This window comes from Muscardinus avellanarius (genome assembly GCF_963383645.1).
Source record: "Muscardinus avellanarius genome assembly, chromosome: 16".
Taxonomy (NCBI): domain Eukaryota; kingdom Metazoa; phylum Chordata; class Mammalia; order Rodentia; family Gliridae; genus Muscardinus; species Muscardinus avellanarius.
The window spans coordinates 20,561,549-20,575,947 of NC_137802.1; the positions used below are offsets into that span (position 1 = coordinate 20,561,549).

Here is a 14,399-nt window from a genome sequence, read left to right on the forward strand (position 1 = left end):
GCAAGAAAACTCAGAAAGGCAGCTATTTTTTCCTCTCCATCAGCTGTCATGTGTGGTAGGAGTACTCCTTAGAAGGGACCTCCCTCTTTCTCTCTGAGCTGTAGCTCCTTCTCTTTCCTCCTCATATCTCCCTGGCCAACGTGGGACTGGATCACCTGCCAAAAGTCCAGCCTCTCTCTTGTCCCTTTACCTGGCCCTTGTTTGGAGACTTTCCAGAAAAGAGATGGTGGGAGTGGCTCTCACGGCTGAGGGCTGTCTTTCCCTCACAGGGCTGTACAATAAGAAAGTTGTCTCAGTGGTCTCCAAGGTGCTGAGGGCCCTACTAGGCTCAGGTTACACTCTCTGGTTTCTCTCTCCATTTCCTGCATTTCTTCTCCTCCTCCTCCTTTTTCTCCCTGAATCCCAACCTCCTACACAAGTCTCTCCCTTAAGGAAGGCTGACTAAGTCTTTGGAATGTGCTGCGCTAGATGTGGGGCAGAGTGCTAAGGGGCCTTGGCCAGGTGCCAGAGACAGTGATAAAAGTATCTTCAGCTGGGCACAGTGGCAGACACCTGAAATCATGGCGCCTGAGAGGCTGAGATAGGAGGATTGCAGGTTCAAGGCCAGCCTTGTCAACTTAGTGAAACCCTGCTTCAAAAAAATGGGGGAGGTTAGGGGTGTAGCTTGGAGGTAGAATGTCCCTCGGTTCAACCCCCAGTACAAAAAAAAAAAAAAAAAAGCCAGGGGGTATAACTCAATAGTAGAACACTTGTCCAGCATACATGAACATCTGGGTTTCATTCCCAGCATCTCACACACACACACACACACACACACACACACACACACACACGCATCTTTAAATGAACAAGAATTTCAAACTTAATCCCTTGGGGACACTGTTTATGAGGGGCTAATAAGAAGCCTTGGGCAGTGGGGGGCCTTGTCTGGGCCATGCCCATCCCATCCCAACCTCGTTAGGAACGTCTGCTCTTCCTCCCCAGGCCTCAGAGGAACATGGCTCAATGTCACAGTGGATGTGGACTCGGGAAAGCAGAGGAAGAGGCTGCAGTGTTCCAACCCAAGGGACTGTTGGAGCCATCTTGACGAGTGGAGGGATGGGTCTCGTCTTTGTGAGCATCTCTGGCTCAATACCACAGATGGAGAGGTGAGCAGAGAAGTTTGTGCAAGAGCTCAGAGAGGTCTGTGACACTGAAATAGGATACATTCCTGTACATGAAAATGCGGCAATTACAATAATCACAACAAGCCAGGCATGGCGGTGAGTGCTCACCTCTGGAACTTAATGAGACCCTGTTAAAAATAAAAAGGGATGGGGGTACAGCTTGGAGGTAGAATGCCTCTGGGGCCAATTCCCAGTACCAACAATATCAGCATCAGATCAAGAACCACAAAATGACATGGGGGATATAGCTAATTATACCAGAAATTGAAACTAAATATGGGCCGGGGGTGTAGCTCAGTGGTAAAGTATGTACTTTGCATGTCTGAGGCCCTGGGCTTAATCCTCAGCACCAGAGTAGGCAGGGGCAGAAAGAAAGAGACTGACTATAATTGAATATTAACTGCATCTCTGAATACTGAAAATGTCAGCAATTAGAGCATCTCCCTTGTTCTAGAAGAAGACAAAAAGGGAGATGCTCTAATTGCTGACATTTTTCTTGGTAATAAATCAGGAATGTTTTCTATGTTATCCAGCCCCATTCAATGGTAACAGAGGTTCTGGAGGCCTATGTGAGTAACATAAGAAAACTAAACACTTAAAAGATAGAATAGAGCCAGGCATGGTGGTGCACGCTTGTGATCTCCGCGCTTTGGAGGCGGAGACAGAAGGATCGCGCAGGTTCGAAGCCGGCCTCGCTGGCTTAAGAGATCCTGTTTTAAAATTTAAAAAATATATAAATACATATATACGTATATACGTGTGTATATATATTCGTATATACGTGTGTATATATACGTATACACGTATATATGTACATATATACGTATATACATGTGTGTATATATACATATACGTATATATGTGTATATATACATACATATGTACGTATGTGTGTGTGTGTGTGTGTGTGTGTGTGTGTATATATATATATATATATATATATATATATATATATATATATATATATATAGTGTCTGGGAGTGTAGCCTGGAGGTAGAAGGGTTTCCAGAAACCCCAGTACCACCAAAAAAATAAGTAAACAAATAAATAAAATAAATAAATAAATAAAAGATAGAATAGAAAGATGGGCTATTACTGAAGCAGGCTTTCTCATGGCAGAGGTGCCACAGACAGGGAAACAAGTTATTTCAGAGCCCAACAGCAGCCAGGACTTTAAACCTATGAAGATCATTTATTCCAGTAAACAACTCACAAATTATGCTTCTCATTATACATCGGCTCCCAAGGTGATTGTTAATTGGTCTAAGAAAGGTTTCTAGCACATCTCTGGCCTTCCTGAAATAAAAACATGTAACTACATTTTCCTCTAGGGAATCGATCTGGCTCCATCTCATATGTGCAAAGCTTTTACCATGGCAGGGAGCTTCATTTAAACAAAGACCAGCAAATGTGTTCACAGCTATCTCCTTTTCTGTTTTTATGAATATGTCCTCCACATTGCTTTGAGAAAGATCTTTGTAACTCAGATGTGACTGTGACTCTTCCCTCCTGTGGCTCCCATTTGCCATCCAAAAAAGGTCTGAGGCAGTTCTTAATCCCTAATGATCAGAATCCCTTTGTGATTGGGGTGAGAACCAGAAGGAGTTAGAAGACTAGAGACCATGACACATCAAAGGAGGTCCCCCGACCCCCAAGCTCTTGGCAGCTTGCTGCAGAAAGTTTCCCTTTAGTCTGGCTTATTTGGAAGATGCTTAGGATTTCTGACTCACCACCTTTCTTCTTTCCTTCCTTCCTTCCTTCCTTCCTTCCTTCCTTCCTTCCTTCTGAAACGGGGGTTTCTTGAGAGAAAAACCCGGCGACTTCTTGTCTACGGAGTCCGCACGATCTGCCAGAAGGGAATAGAGAAAAGTGGCCGAACGCCCCTGAACACCCCATAGGGGTGGTCGGAACTCCGGGGTCCAGTAGCTGCCTTCAGAAGCACTCTGCCTTCTCTCAGGGCCAACATGACCTGCAAGAGAGAGAACAGCTCCCCAAAGGGGATTGTGGTTAGGGTGACTCCAAGGAGAATTTGCATAGGACATTTGCAAGTTCTTTGAAGGGTCTCCTTTCAGGAATGCCAGACTTGTTCGGTGGGTTTGTTGATTAGGAAACTCAGGATGGCCTTGTGAAGCTTTGACCTTCTTATCTCTGAACCTTTAGAGTTTCAGGTATCTGTTGTCTCTCAGGAAACTCAGGATGGCTTTGTGAAGCTCTGGTCTTTTTATCTCTGAGCCTTTGGAGTTTCAGGCATTTGTTGCCCCTCAGGAAACTCAGGAAATTAACTTTTTTCTACCAAGGCCTTTTCCCTATCTGCCTATTTCCTTTCTACCTCCTCACTTCCTTCCTTTCTTCCTTCTCTCCCTCACTCCTTTCCTTTCTCCCTCCCTCCTTCTTTTTCTGATGATTGAACCCAGGGACATTCTACCTTTGAGCTACACCTCCAGCACCATTTTATTTATTTTATTTTTAATATTTATTTATTTATTTATTTATTTATTTATTATAGTGGTACTGGGGATGGAACCCAGGGTTCTTCTACCTCCGGGCTATACTTCCAGACCTATTTTATATTTTATTTGGACACAGGGTCTCTTAAGCCAGCTGAGGCTGGCTTCAAACCTGCGCGATCCTCCTGTCTCAGCCTCCCAAGTGCGGGAATTACAAGCATGCGCCACCATGCCCGGGTTCTATTTTATTTTTATTTTTTGCAGTACTGGGGATTGAACCCAGAGGCATTCTACTTCCAAGCTACACCCCAGCCCTATTTTTTTTATTCTTTATTTTGAAGCAGAGTCTCATTAACTTGTGGAGGTCCTAACTAAGTAGCTGAGACTGGCCACAAACCTGCGATCCTTCTGCCTCAGCTTCCCAAGTACTGTGATTACAAGTGTGCACCTGGCTTTATTTTTTATTTTAAAATGGGGTCTTCCCCACTAAGTTGCTAAGGCTATCCTCAAACCTTTTATCCTCTTGTCTCAGCCTGCAGAGTACTGGGATTATAAGTGTTTACCACCATACTCGGCTTCATTGTTTTTTTTTTATGGTACTAGGAATTGAAACCAGGGGCATTCTACCTCTGAGCTACACCCCACCCCTATTTTTATTATTTATTTTGAAACAGTGTCTCACTAAGTTGGGGAAGGCCTCACTAAGTAGCTGAGGCTGGCCATGAACCTGAATCTTCTCTCTTAGCCTCCCAAGTACTATGCCTAGCTTCAATTGTTTATTTCTTAATGACTATATAAAAGTTAAAAGTATTCTATTTGCCACCTTCTCTATGCGCAACTCTAAGCCTTCCCTCCTTTGTGTCCCTGCAGCTCTGTGATGAGGACTGCTTCTCCAACATCAGTGTCAAGGTCGACTACCAACTCCATACCCCTGAGGGATGGAGGGGCCATTCAAGACCCATCCTGGACCACTACACTGAGCCCTCTGCCATCTTCCAGGTAGACTTTGCCCACAGCTAGGTCACAGCTCTCCTTGGTGTCAGCCCACAAAAACTTTAAAGAAAGGTAGTGTTGGGATGAAGAGTCTTCAGATAACAATCAGGCCCCTCACCATACAATGGGAAATGTATTCCTGAGATGGCGGTCCTTTGCCCAGGGCTTCACTGATGGGTAACAGGTCTCCAACCATGACTGAGGGTTGTTTCTTTATGTTCACAAAAAGTGCTCACTGTTTAGTTAATAAAGCACACTGAGAAGCCAGGATTGGTAGTGCATGCTTGTAATCCCAGTACTTGGGAGGCTGAGACAGGAGGATTGCACAGGTTTGAAGCTACTTAGGCTCTCAGCAATTTAGTGAGACTCTGTTTCAAAGCAAAATATAAAAAATAGGTCTGGGAGTATAGCCCAGAGGTAGAAGGCCCCTGGGTTCCATCCCCAGTACCACAAAAAAAAAAAAAAGAAAAAAGAAAAAGAAAAGAAAAGAAAAAGAAAGAAAGAAAGAAAGAAAGAAAGAAAGAAAGAAAGAAAGAAGGAAAGAAAGAAAGAAAGAAAGAAATGTTGCGGGGGATAGGTTGGGGGGGAAAGGTGCGTGGTGTGTGTGTGGAAAAGTAACCCCCCCCCCACTATACAGACAGACAAATAGAAAAACCGTGGATTCTTGTCCTAAGCTAAGAATAAGTATTCATCGCTTGGACAGCTGCTGAAGATTTAAACAAGTTTATTAAAAAGATAGAAATATAGAGATAGTTACAGCCCTGTGCCGGAGTGGGGCACAGGGGGGCAATTCGAATGAAAATGCCAACAAACTCCAGTTTACTGAGTTTTTATCCTGTCTAAGTCCAGCAGGTCCCTCTGATTTTTGGAGATCATGTTACACCTTATCTCCAACCCCGGCTCTGCTTCTGTTATCTCTCCAGCCGAATTTATGGCCTAAAGGGGGAGACATCTCTGTCTCCAAACACAGGCCCAGATTTATGGCCTGAGAGGGAGGCATCTCTGTCTCCAGACACAAGCTTTTACCTTTCGTCTTCTCCCCCAAAATGTGTTAGATTGTTCTTAGGAATGCAAGGACATGTTAGCTAACCCTGGCTTTCTTAGTAAAGAAGACATATTTCAAGATTGGACATCTTTCCCAGTATCGACACATTAATACATTTTAAACCCTCTTCCCAATACCAGTACAAGAAAGACAAGCTGAGGCCCTCACTTGGTAAGGCCTCTGAGTGCAGTGTGGTGGGGTTCCTTGTGGGGCTGGAGGGGAGCTGTCTTTCCCTGAGCTACAAAGGAGCGGGCCTTTGGCCATGCCCAAGAACCTGCAGGCTAAATATCTGACCCCACCAAACCTGTGCTCCAATCTGTACTCTAGTGTCTGTTCTGCAGCTAAGACAATTGGGCAGTGTCTCAAATCTTTTTTTCATGACTAAGGGAAATCAGAGGAGGAAATGAAGAGTCACATTTCCTGACCCTGTAATAGCTAAGGTGATTTCGTCCCCATCCATGTCCTAGTTCCCAGGGTACTGTGCTAATCGCCATTTAGAGAGTATAGAAAAATCAGCAGGGAGAAAGGAATACCACGTGACCATTAAAAGTGGTCACAACAGTCTTGTGATGAGTCAAGCCTTCAAGAGAAAAGAAAATCCCAGAGTAGCTTTGTGTAGGCACAGAAAAGCTCCACATAACAAAGTCTATCTCAGGTAATCATATCATAGGGCACTCGTAGCTATCTGGTTTTTTTTTTTTTTTTTTTTTTTTTTTTTTTCCTATCTGGTATTGTTAGCAAAAAAAAAAAAAAAAAAAAGAAAAAGAAAAAGAAAGCCCTAAAAAACAAAAACTGTGGCTGGGCATGGTGGCACTATAATCCCAGCATTTGGGAGTCTGAGACAGGAGGATCGCAGTTTGAGAACAGCCTCAGCTACTTAGTGAGGACCTTTGGAACTCAGTGAGACCTTGTTTCAAAATAAAGAATAAAAAAGAAAAATAGGGCTGGGGTGTAGCTTAGAGGTAGAATGCCCTTGGATTCCATCCTCAGTACCGAAAAAAAAAAAAAAAAAACTTTGTGTTAATTAAATTATATAAATCTTTAAGTTAGTTTTAATCAATACCCAGTATATCAGTCACAATTATCAAATAGAAATAAGTTCACATGACCTGAATGCGATGGGCACACCTGTCATTTCATGAAGGTCACCCCATTTTAACCTTAGCCAGAGAGGTCTAGTGTGCCTGTGTTGCAGGCCAGATCCAGGAATGTCACTGCCATAGTTTTCTTGGCTGCATGGGCACAGCCCAGGCCATCAGCCTTCACTTTCTGCTGGCTCTACCTCTCAGAGTAAGCAGGAAGGGCTGGATGGGCGTGGGTTCGAGGCGCTGACCCTGGTGTGGGCTGCTAGGGAGGGCAGAGGTTCCCGCTAACGCTGCTCTCTTGCCTGGTTGCAGCTGCCCTACGAAAAGGCCTGCAAGAGTAAGCTGTTCTGCATTGCTGAATTACAGCTGGCCACCGCCATCTCTCGGTGAGTTGGGTCTAGGTGCAGTTAGCTTCCTCTGAGGGTTTACTTGAGCAACCCTCCCCCCACCAAAAGGGATTGCATTCCTCCTTCCTCTTCCCCTCACGATCCTCAAAAGATGTCTGTATTGCCAGGTACAGTGGTACACACCTGTAATACCAGTACTTGGGCTGAGACAGGAGGATTAAAGGTTTGAAGCCAACTTCAGCAATTTAGTGAGACCCTCAGCAACTTAACAAGATCCTATTTTTAAAAAGGGGTGGGGTCGGGGGAGGGGGGGGAGAATGCCTCTGAGTTTAATCCCTAGTTCAAAAGAAAAAAAAGCATGTGTGGTGGCACATGCTTGCAATCCCAGCATATGGAAGGCTGAGACTGGAAGATTGTAGTTCGCGGACAGCCTCAGCTACTTAGTGAGGCCCTTTGCAACTCAGTGAGACCCTGTTTCAAAATAAAGAACAATAAGCTGGGCGTGGTGGCGCACGCTTGTAATCCCTGCACTTGGGAGGCTGAGACAGGAGGATTACGCAGGTTCGAAGCCAGCCGTGCGTGCTGGCTTAGGAGACCCTGTTTCCAAATAAAAATGTGAAAATAGGTCTGGGAGTGTAGCCCGGAGGTAGAAGGGCTTCCAGGAACCCCAGTACCGCCAAAAAAAAAAAAAAAAAAAAAAAAACTTGCAGTTTCAAAATAAAGAATAAAAAATAGGGCTGGGGTGTCGCTTGGAGGCAGAATGCCCCCTGGTTCCATCCCCAGTACCAAAAAAATAAAAATAATAAAAATAAGCCAGATATGATGGTGCATGCCTGTAATCCTAGTATTTAGGAGGCAGAGACAGGAGGATTGCAGGTTTGAGGTCAGTCTCAGCAACTTAGGAAGGCTCTCAGCAATGTAGAGAGAGACTGTTTCAAAATAAAAAAAAAGAAAGCCAGGTGTTGCCCCACACCTCTAATCCCAGTACTTGCAAGTATGAGACAGGAGAATTTCAGGTTTGAGGACTGCCTCAGCAAGTAGTAAGACTTTCATCAATCTAGCAAGACTTTGTTTCCAAATAAGAAATAAAATTGGGTGGAGCTTGAAAGTAGAAGCCCTTGAGTTCAATTCCCAGTACCAAAGAAACCCCACACACAAAAAGAACTTTTGAATTTATTATCTCAGCCACCTGTGAGGGAGACAAAAGTCTGTGTTCCCATTTTATAGATCAGGAAATAGAGTCGGTAGCCGAGAGCCTTGCATATGGTCACAGTGTCCACTTGACAAACATGAACCCAGTTCTCTTAACATCCAGGATGCCACTATGTTCATAATTCAGTACACCCATCCTTTGGACTACCTTGGACAGAGGTAGCCTCTTTCCTGGCTCACCTCTTGGTCAAATTCATTAACTGAGCTGGGGTATGGTGAGAAGCTGAGACAGGATGATGGCAAGGTCGAGGATAGCTTCAGCAAGTAGCGAGAGTCTCAACAACCTAAAATAAATAAAGAAACAAAAAAAATAAAATAAATGCAGGGCTGGGATATAGAATGCCTCTAGGTTCTATTCCCACCAACACACACACACACACACACACACACACACACACACACCCCACACACAACATTAACTGATTCATCAAATATTTCTGGAGCATCTACTCTGTGCCAAGCACTGTAGGTACTGGGAAAACCCTCAGCAATTAGAGATAAAAACGCTTGCCCTCCTGATGCTTTTGGTGGAAGGAAGAAGATAATAGATACATGAACACTATGTTGCTGGGAGGTACTAAGAAGAAAACTAAAGCAGGGCAAGTAGGAAGGGTGCTGGCTGGGTTAGGCTAAAGTTTTAAATAGGATAGTCAGGGAGGGTGATGTTGGATACATACAGGAAGTGGTGGGGAAGAGCCGCTTGGGTGTCTGAGGATAGAGTAACTGAGGCCCGAGAGGAGAACAAACCTGGCGGTGGGAGGCAGGACGAGGATCCCGTGGAGCTGCAGTGGGCGAGGAGTGGGGTCAGGGGAGGCTCTAGTGCGACTTCATGGGCCCTCCGAGGGCATTAACTGTGAGCTGGGAGGCCAGAGGAGTGACATCAGCTCGCATTTTAACTTTATAATTCTTGCTGATGTGTTGAGAATGGACCATAGCAGCAAAGGAGGGAACTGGGGACATAGTAATTACTACTGTAACAATGCAGGTGAGAGAGGATGGTGGGTGATAGCAAAGAAGGTGGTTACATTTTGAAGTTGGAGCCCACAGGATCAGCTGACAAAGCAGATGTAGGGAGTGGAGAGGAGTCAAAGCCTGAGCATCTGGAACTGTACTGCCCAATGTACTGGCCACTAGTCCCATCCGGCTAGTTAGTTTGATTTTTTAATTTTGTCTTTTTGGTACTGGGATTGAACCCAGGGCATTGGGCTACCAAAGAAAGCCCTTTGCCCTTGAGCAACATCCCAGATCTCCATTTCACAATTTTTTTTCTTCTGGTACTGGGGATGGAACCCAGGGACATTGTACCCCTGAAATACACCCTCAGCCCTAGTTTTTATTCTTTATTTTGAAACAGGGTCTCACTGAGTTGCAAAGGGCCTAAGTCGCTGAGGCTGTCTGTGAACCATGATCTGATCCTCCTGTCTCAGCCTCCCAAATGCTGGGATTACAATCGTGTGGCACCATGCCTGGCTTCTATTTGGCTATTTAAATTCATTTGAGCTGGGCGTGGTGGCACATGCTTGTAGTCCCAGCACTTAGGAGACTGAGACAGGAGGATTGCATGGGTTCGAAGCTGGCCTCAGCTACTTAGTGAGGCTCTCAGCAATGTAGTGAGACCCTGTTTCCAAATAAAGTATAAAATAGGTCTGGGAGTGTAGCCCAGAGGTAGAAAAGCCCCTGGGTTCCAACCCTCAGTACCACAAAATACATACATACATACATACATACATACATACATACATACATACATACATTAGCTGGACCAGTGGTGCACCCTTGTAATCTCAGTACTTGGGAGACTGAGACAGGAGATTGAAGGTTCCAGGATAGCCTCAGCAACTTAGTGAGGCCTTCCACAACATAATGAGACCATTAAAAAAAAAAAAAAAAACCAATATAAGGCTGGGGGTGTAACTCAGAGGTAGAATGCCCCTGGGTTTAATCCCCAGTACCTAAAAAAAAAAAAAAATTAAATTGTGTTTTTGTGTTGCTAAGGATTGAATCCAGGAGCGCCCTACCACACTAGGCTTCATCCCCAGCCCTTTTATTTTTTACTTTGAGACAGTGTCTCATTAAATTACCCAGGCTGGCCTTGAACTTGAGATCCTCCTATCTCAGCCTCCCAAGTACTAGGATTATAGGTGTGTGTCACCACACCTGGCTTAAATTCATTAGATTTAAATATAATTACAATTTTAGTTCCTTGGTGGCACTTGCCACCTTTCAGATGCTCTAAACCCACATATGGTTAGTGGTATTGCATGGCATATATAAACCATTGCAATCCTTGTAAATTCCAGGCCAGCTGTAGAACAGTGGAGTTGCCAAGAATTGAACTGAGATCATGAGTTTGATTTTGGACATGTGGAAATCTTAAAATATACTTCCTGAACCAGGCGTGGTGGCACATGCCTGGAATCCCAGTACATGGGAGGGTGAGATAGAATCGCAGGTTCAAGGATAGCCTCAGCAAGCAACAAGATTCTCAGCAACTTAGTAAGACTCTGTTTCAAAACCAAAAATGATGGCCCAGTAAGACGCTGGGTTCTGGGCGGGGGTCGCGCGCGGCGCACAAAAGCCGGGGCCGGGTCGAACTGCACGTAGCACGCCAGACCCCTGGAGAAACCAGGCCCAGTAAGAAGCTGGGTTCTGGGCAGGGGTCGCGTGCGGGGCACGCCAGATGGGGCCTGGGTCGCGGGACTCTGGGCCCCAGGCCGAACTGCGAGTAGCATGCCAGACCCCTGGAGAAACCAGGCCCAGTAAGATGCTGGGTTCTGGGTGGGGGTCGCACGCAGGGCATGCCAGCTGGGGCCCGGGTCGCGGGACTCTGGATCCCGGCCGGACTGCGCGTAGCACGCCAGACCCCTGGAGAAACCAGGCCCAGTAAGATGCTGGGTTCTGGGCGGGGGTCGCGCGCGGGGCACGCCAGCTGGGGCCCGGGTCGCGGGACTCTGGGCCCCGGGCCGAACTGCAAGTAGCACGCCAGACCCCTGGAGAAACCGGGCCCAGAACAGAAAAAGATAAAGAAAAATATCGGAGAGGAGGTAAGAAAGCCATTATGGATGCCAGGACACTGGAGATGCAGACAAAACTTATCTAAATGCACTGGAACTTATGGAAAAATTCGCCGTGAAAGAGGACTGCTATTTCTCTATATTGTTAAGAATCTCAGACATCACATATAAGGAGAGAGTTTAGCGGAGACCAAGGAGAAATGCGGTGTTGAAAGAGTTCTCCGCGATGGTGGTGGAGACTTGTATTCAGGAGAAGCAGAAACCGGATCTTACCAACTTTATTTTTTTGGAGAAATTACACCAAATGTCGAATACTACCATCACGCATGCTTAGGAACACTGGACAACATTCAGAGTGGAAAAAGAGCCTGGGAAGGATTTGAAACGGTGGAGGCAGTGGCAATGCCAGTGGCCAATACTCGGGGGAGGCAGAGATCTGATACATTACACCTGGAACCTTTGAAATAATAACCACAGAGACAGTGATCGGAACCTGCTGAGGGGTTAGGCGGGCGCCGGGGCCAGTGGCCGACATCGGAGCTTGCTGTGAGGCAAGGCCACTACTGAGGCCTCCGTGGCTGGGATTGGAACCTGCAGAGGGGTTAGACTGATGCTGGGGCCAGCGAGGCCGGCATTGGAGTCTGCCATGAGGCAAGGCTTGTGCTAGGGCCTCCGAGGTCGGGTCTGGAACTTGCTGAGGGGTTAGGCCGGTGCTGGGGTCAGCGAGGCCGCATCGGAGCCTGCCGTAAGGCAAGGCCAGTGCTGGGGCCCCCGAGGACGGGACCGGAGCCTGCTGAGGGGTTAGGCCGGTGCTGGGGCCAGCGAGGCCGGCATCAGAGCCTGCCATGAGGCAAGGCCGGTACTGGGGCCTCCGAGGTCAGGATAAGAGCCTGCCCAGGGGTTAGGCCGGTGCTGGGGCCAGTGTGGCCGGCATCGGAGCCTGCCGTGAGGCAAGGCCAGTACTGGGGCCTCCGAGGCCGGGATAAGAGCCTGCCGAGGGGTTAGGCCGGTGCTGGGGCCAGCGAGGCCGGCATTGGAGCCTGCCGTGAGACATGGCCAGTGCTGGGGCCTCCTAACCTGGGAACGGAACCTGCCGAGGGGTTAGACCGATGCTGGGGCCAACGAGGCCGGCATTGGAGCCTGCCGTGAGGCTAGGCCAGTGCTGGGGCCTCTGAGGCCGGAATTGGAATCCTGCCAAGGGGTTAGACCGATGCAGGGGCCAATGGCCAGCATCGGAGCCTGGCGTGAGGCAAGTTCACTCCTGCGGCCTCCAAGGCCGGGACCAAAGCCAGCTTAGGGGTTAGACCGGTGCAGGGGCCAGCGAGACCAGAACTGGGGCCTCCCATGAGGCAAGGCCGCTGCTTGAGCCAGCGAGGTCTGGATCAGTCCACTGAGTAGCCAGGCCACTACTGGGACCATCAAGAGTGGGATCGGTACTTGTAACACAGCATGCACAGAGAAATATCGCAGAAAATATAAATCAGACGCTTCTCTTAATCAGCAATAACTAGGAGGAAAAGGGCAACAGGAAGAGGTTGAGCTATAGAAAGGGCCCTATAGTGCAGCAACTAATGTGACCAATCAGAGGGTATGTAATACTGGAGGACGGAGCCTCTTTAAAACGCAGGAGGTACATAAACAAATGTATCAAAGTAAATCACCAAAGAAGCGTGGGATGGAGGGAGGGGGAGGGAATGGGATGGGGGCTGGAGGAGGGCTAATTGGATGATGTGTGCTTGTATATCCTCTCAAGTCTTGTACTCCAATGTGATTGATATATGACTACAATGCACCAATTTAAAAAATAAATTAATAAAAAAAATGATGACGCCGGGCATGGTGGTGCATGCTTGTAATCCCCGCGCTTGGGAGGCGGAGACAGGAGGATCGCACAGGTTTGAAGCCAGCCGCGCTGGCTTAAGTGACCCTGTTTCCAAATAAAGTATAAAAGAAAAAAAGGTCTGGGAGTGTAACCCGGAAGTAGAAGGGTTTCCAGGAACTCCAGTACCACCAAAAGAAAGAGAGAGAGAGAGAGAGAGAGAGAGAGAGAGAGAGAGAGAGAGAGAGAGAGAAAGAAAGAAAGAAAGAAAGAAAGAAAGAAAGAAAGAAAGAAATCGGGATGGGGGTGTAGCTCAGAGGTACAATGTTCCTGAGTTCTGTCTCCAGTACCAGGGATGGATGGGAATATGGCTACTGTGCTGTGTGTGCATCATGATACTAAGTGGCCAATTGGCCAGAGTTGGCATCGATGAGGGGGAATTCTGTTCCTCATGTTCTGGTAAGCATCTTGTAACATTTGTAGGACTTGCCTTTCAGATGTGAACAGCTTAGTGCTACCCATCACTAAGGACCTAAATCAAGTCCATCAAGTGCTTTGGAATCCAGCCTAACAAGCAGACACAGCTGTTCCCAACATGGAATTAATTACAGCCAAGTACCTTGTGAATAGACAGCCAATTCCTTGTGCCACAGCTACAGCACACACAGCTTGTCCTGCACTGCCCCCTGGTGAATGAGGCAAGCAGTGTGCCTATTTCAGACAGTACTGAGCCTGTCAGCATCCAACTGCCTCAGTGGTCTTTGACCTTTCACAGATCCTCTAGGAAATTTAATGAAAACTACCAACCCCTCGCCTAGAAGACCACAAGTGCATACATAAATGCTTGCATTTTGGGCCCTCTGGAACTGTTCTTGTTAAATATTCTGATGATGCTCAGATCTCTCTCCTAGGCTCTGGAACAGTATATCTGGCATTCAGCTCTTCATGCCCCAGACTAAAGCCCCCTTCCTCATCTTCCACTCTGAGGCATCCTCTGTGTTCTTTCCCTCTGTGAATGGCACCACCTGGCAATCCACACTGGAACTCACCCTTGATTCCCCTTCCTCTGCTGCACTTGTCATACACCCTTCCCATCTCCAGTACTGTATTTTTTGGGTACAAATAACCTCTCAAATGGATTTTCACAGCAGCCTCTGTTTCTGTCTCCATCTCCCCTTCTCAGCTGTGATAAAGGCAGAACAAAAGAAGAATAAAAACACATGCCACGTCACTTCTCAGATTTTCACATTTCATCTTTGAATATTTCAGAT

The 14,399-nt window shown here is 46.9% G+C and overlaps 1 protein-coding gene across 1 annotated transcript in view; it reads left to right on the forward strand.

Moving 5' to 3' along the window:
• The window catches only part of ITGAE (integrin subunit alpha E), a gene marked incomplete at both ends in the record, with an annotated part of 86,929 nt that overhangs the window by 54,319 nt on the left and 18,211 nt on the right, over window positions 1-14,399 (forward strand). Inside the window, 3 exons of the mRNA XM_080713980.1 lie at window positions 985-1,148; window positions 4,484-4,612; window positions 7,049-7,122. Of these exons, the coding sequence (XP_080570106.1) occupies window positions 985-1,148; window positions 4,484-4,612; window positions 7,049-7,122 (367 nt within the window). The remainder of the gene's footprint in view (window positions 1-984; window positions 1,149-4,483; window positions 4,613-7,048; window positions 7,123-14,399) is intronic.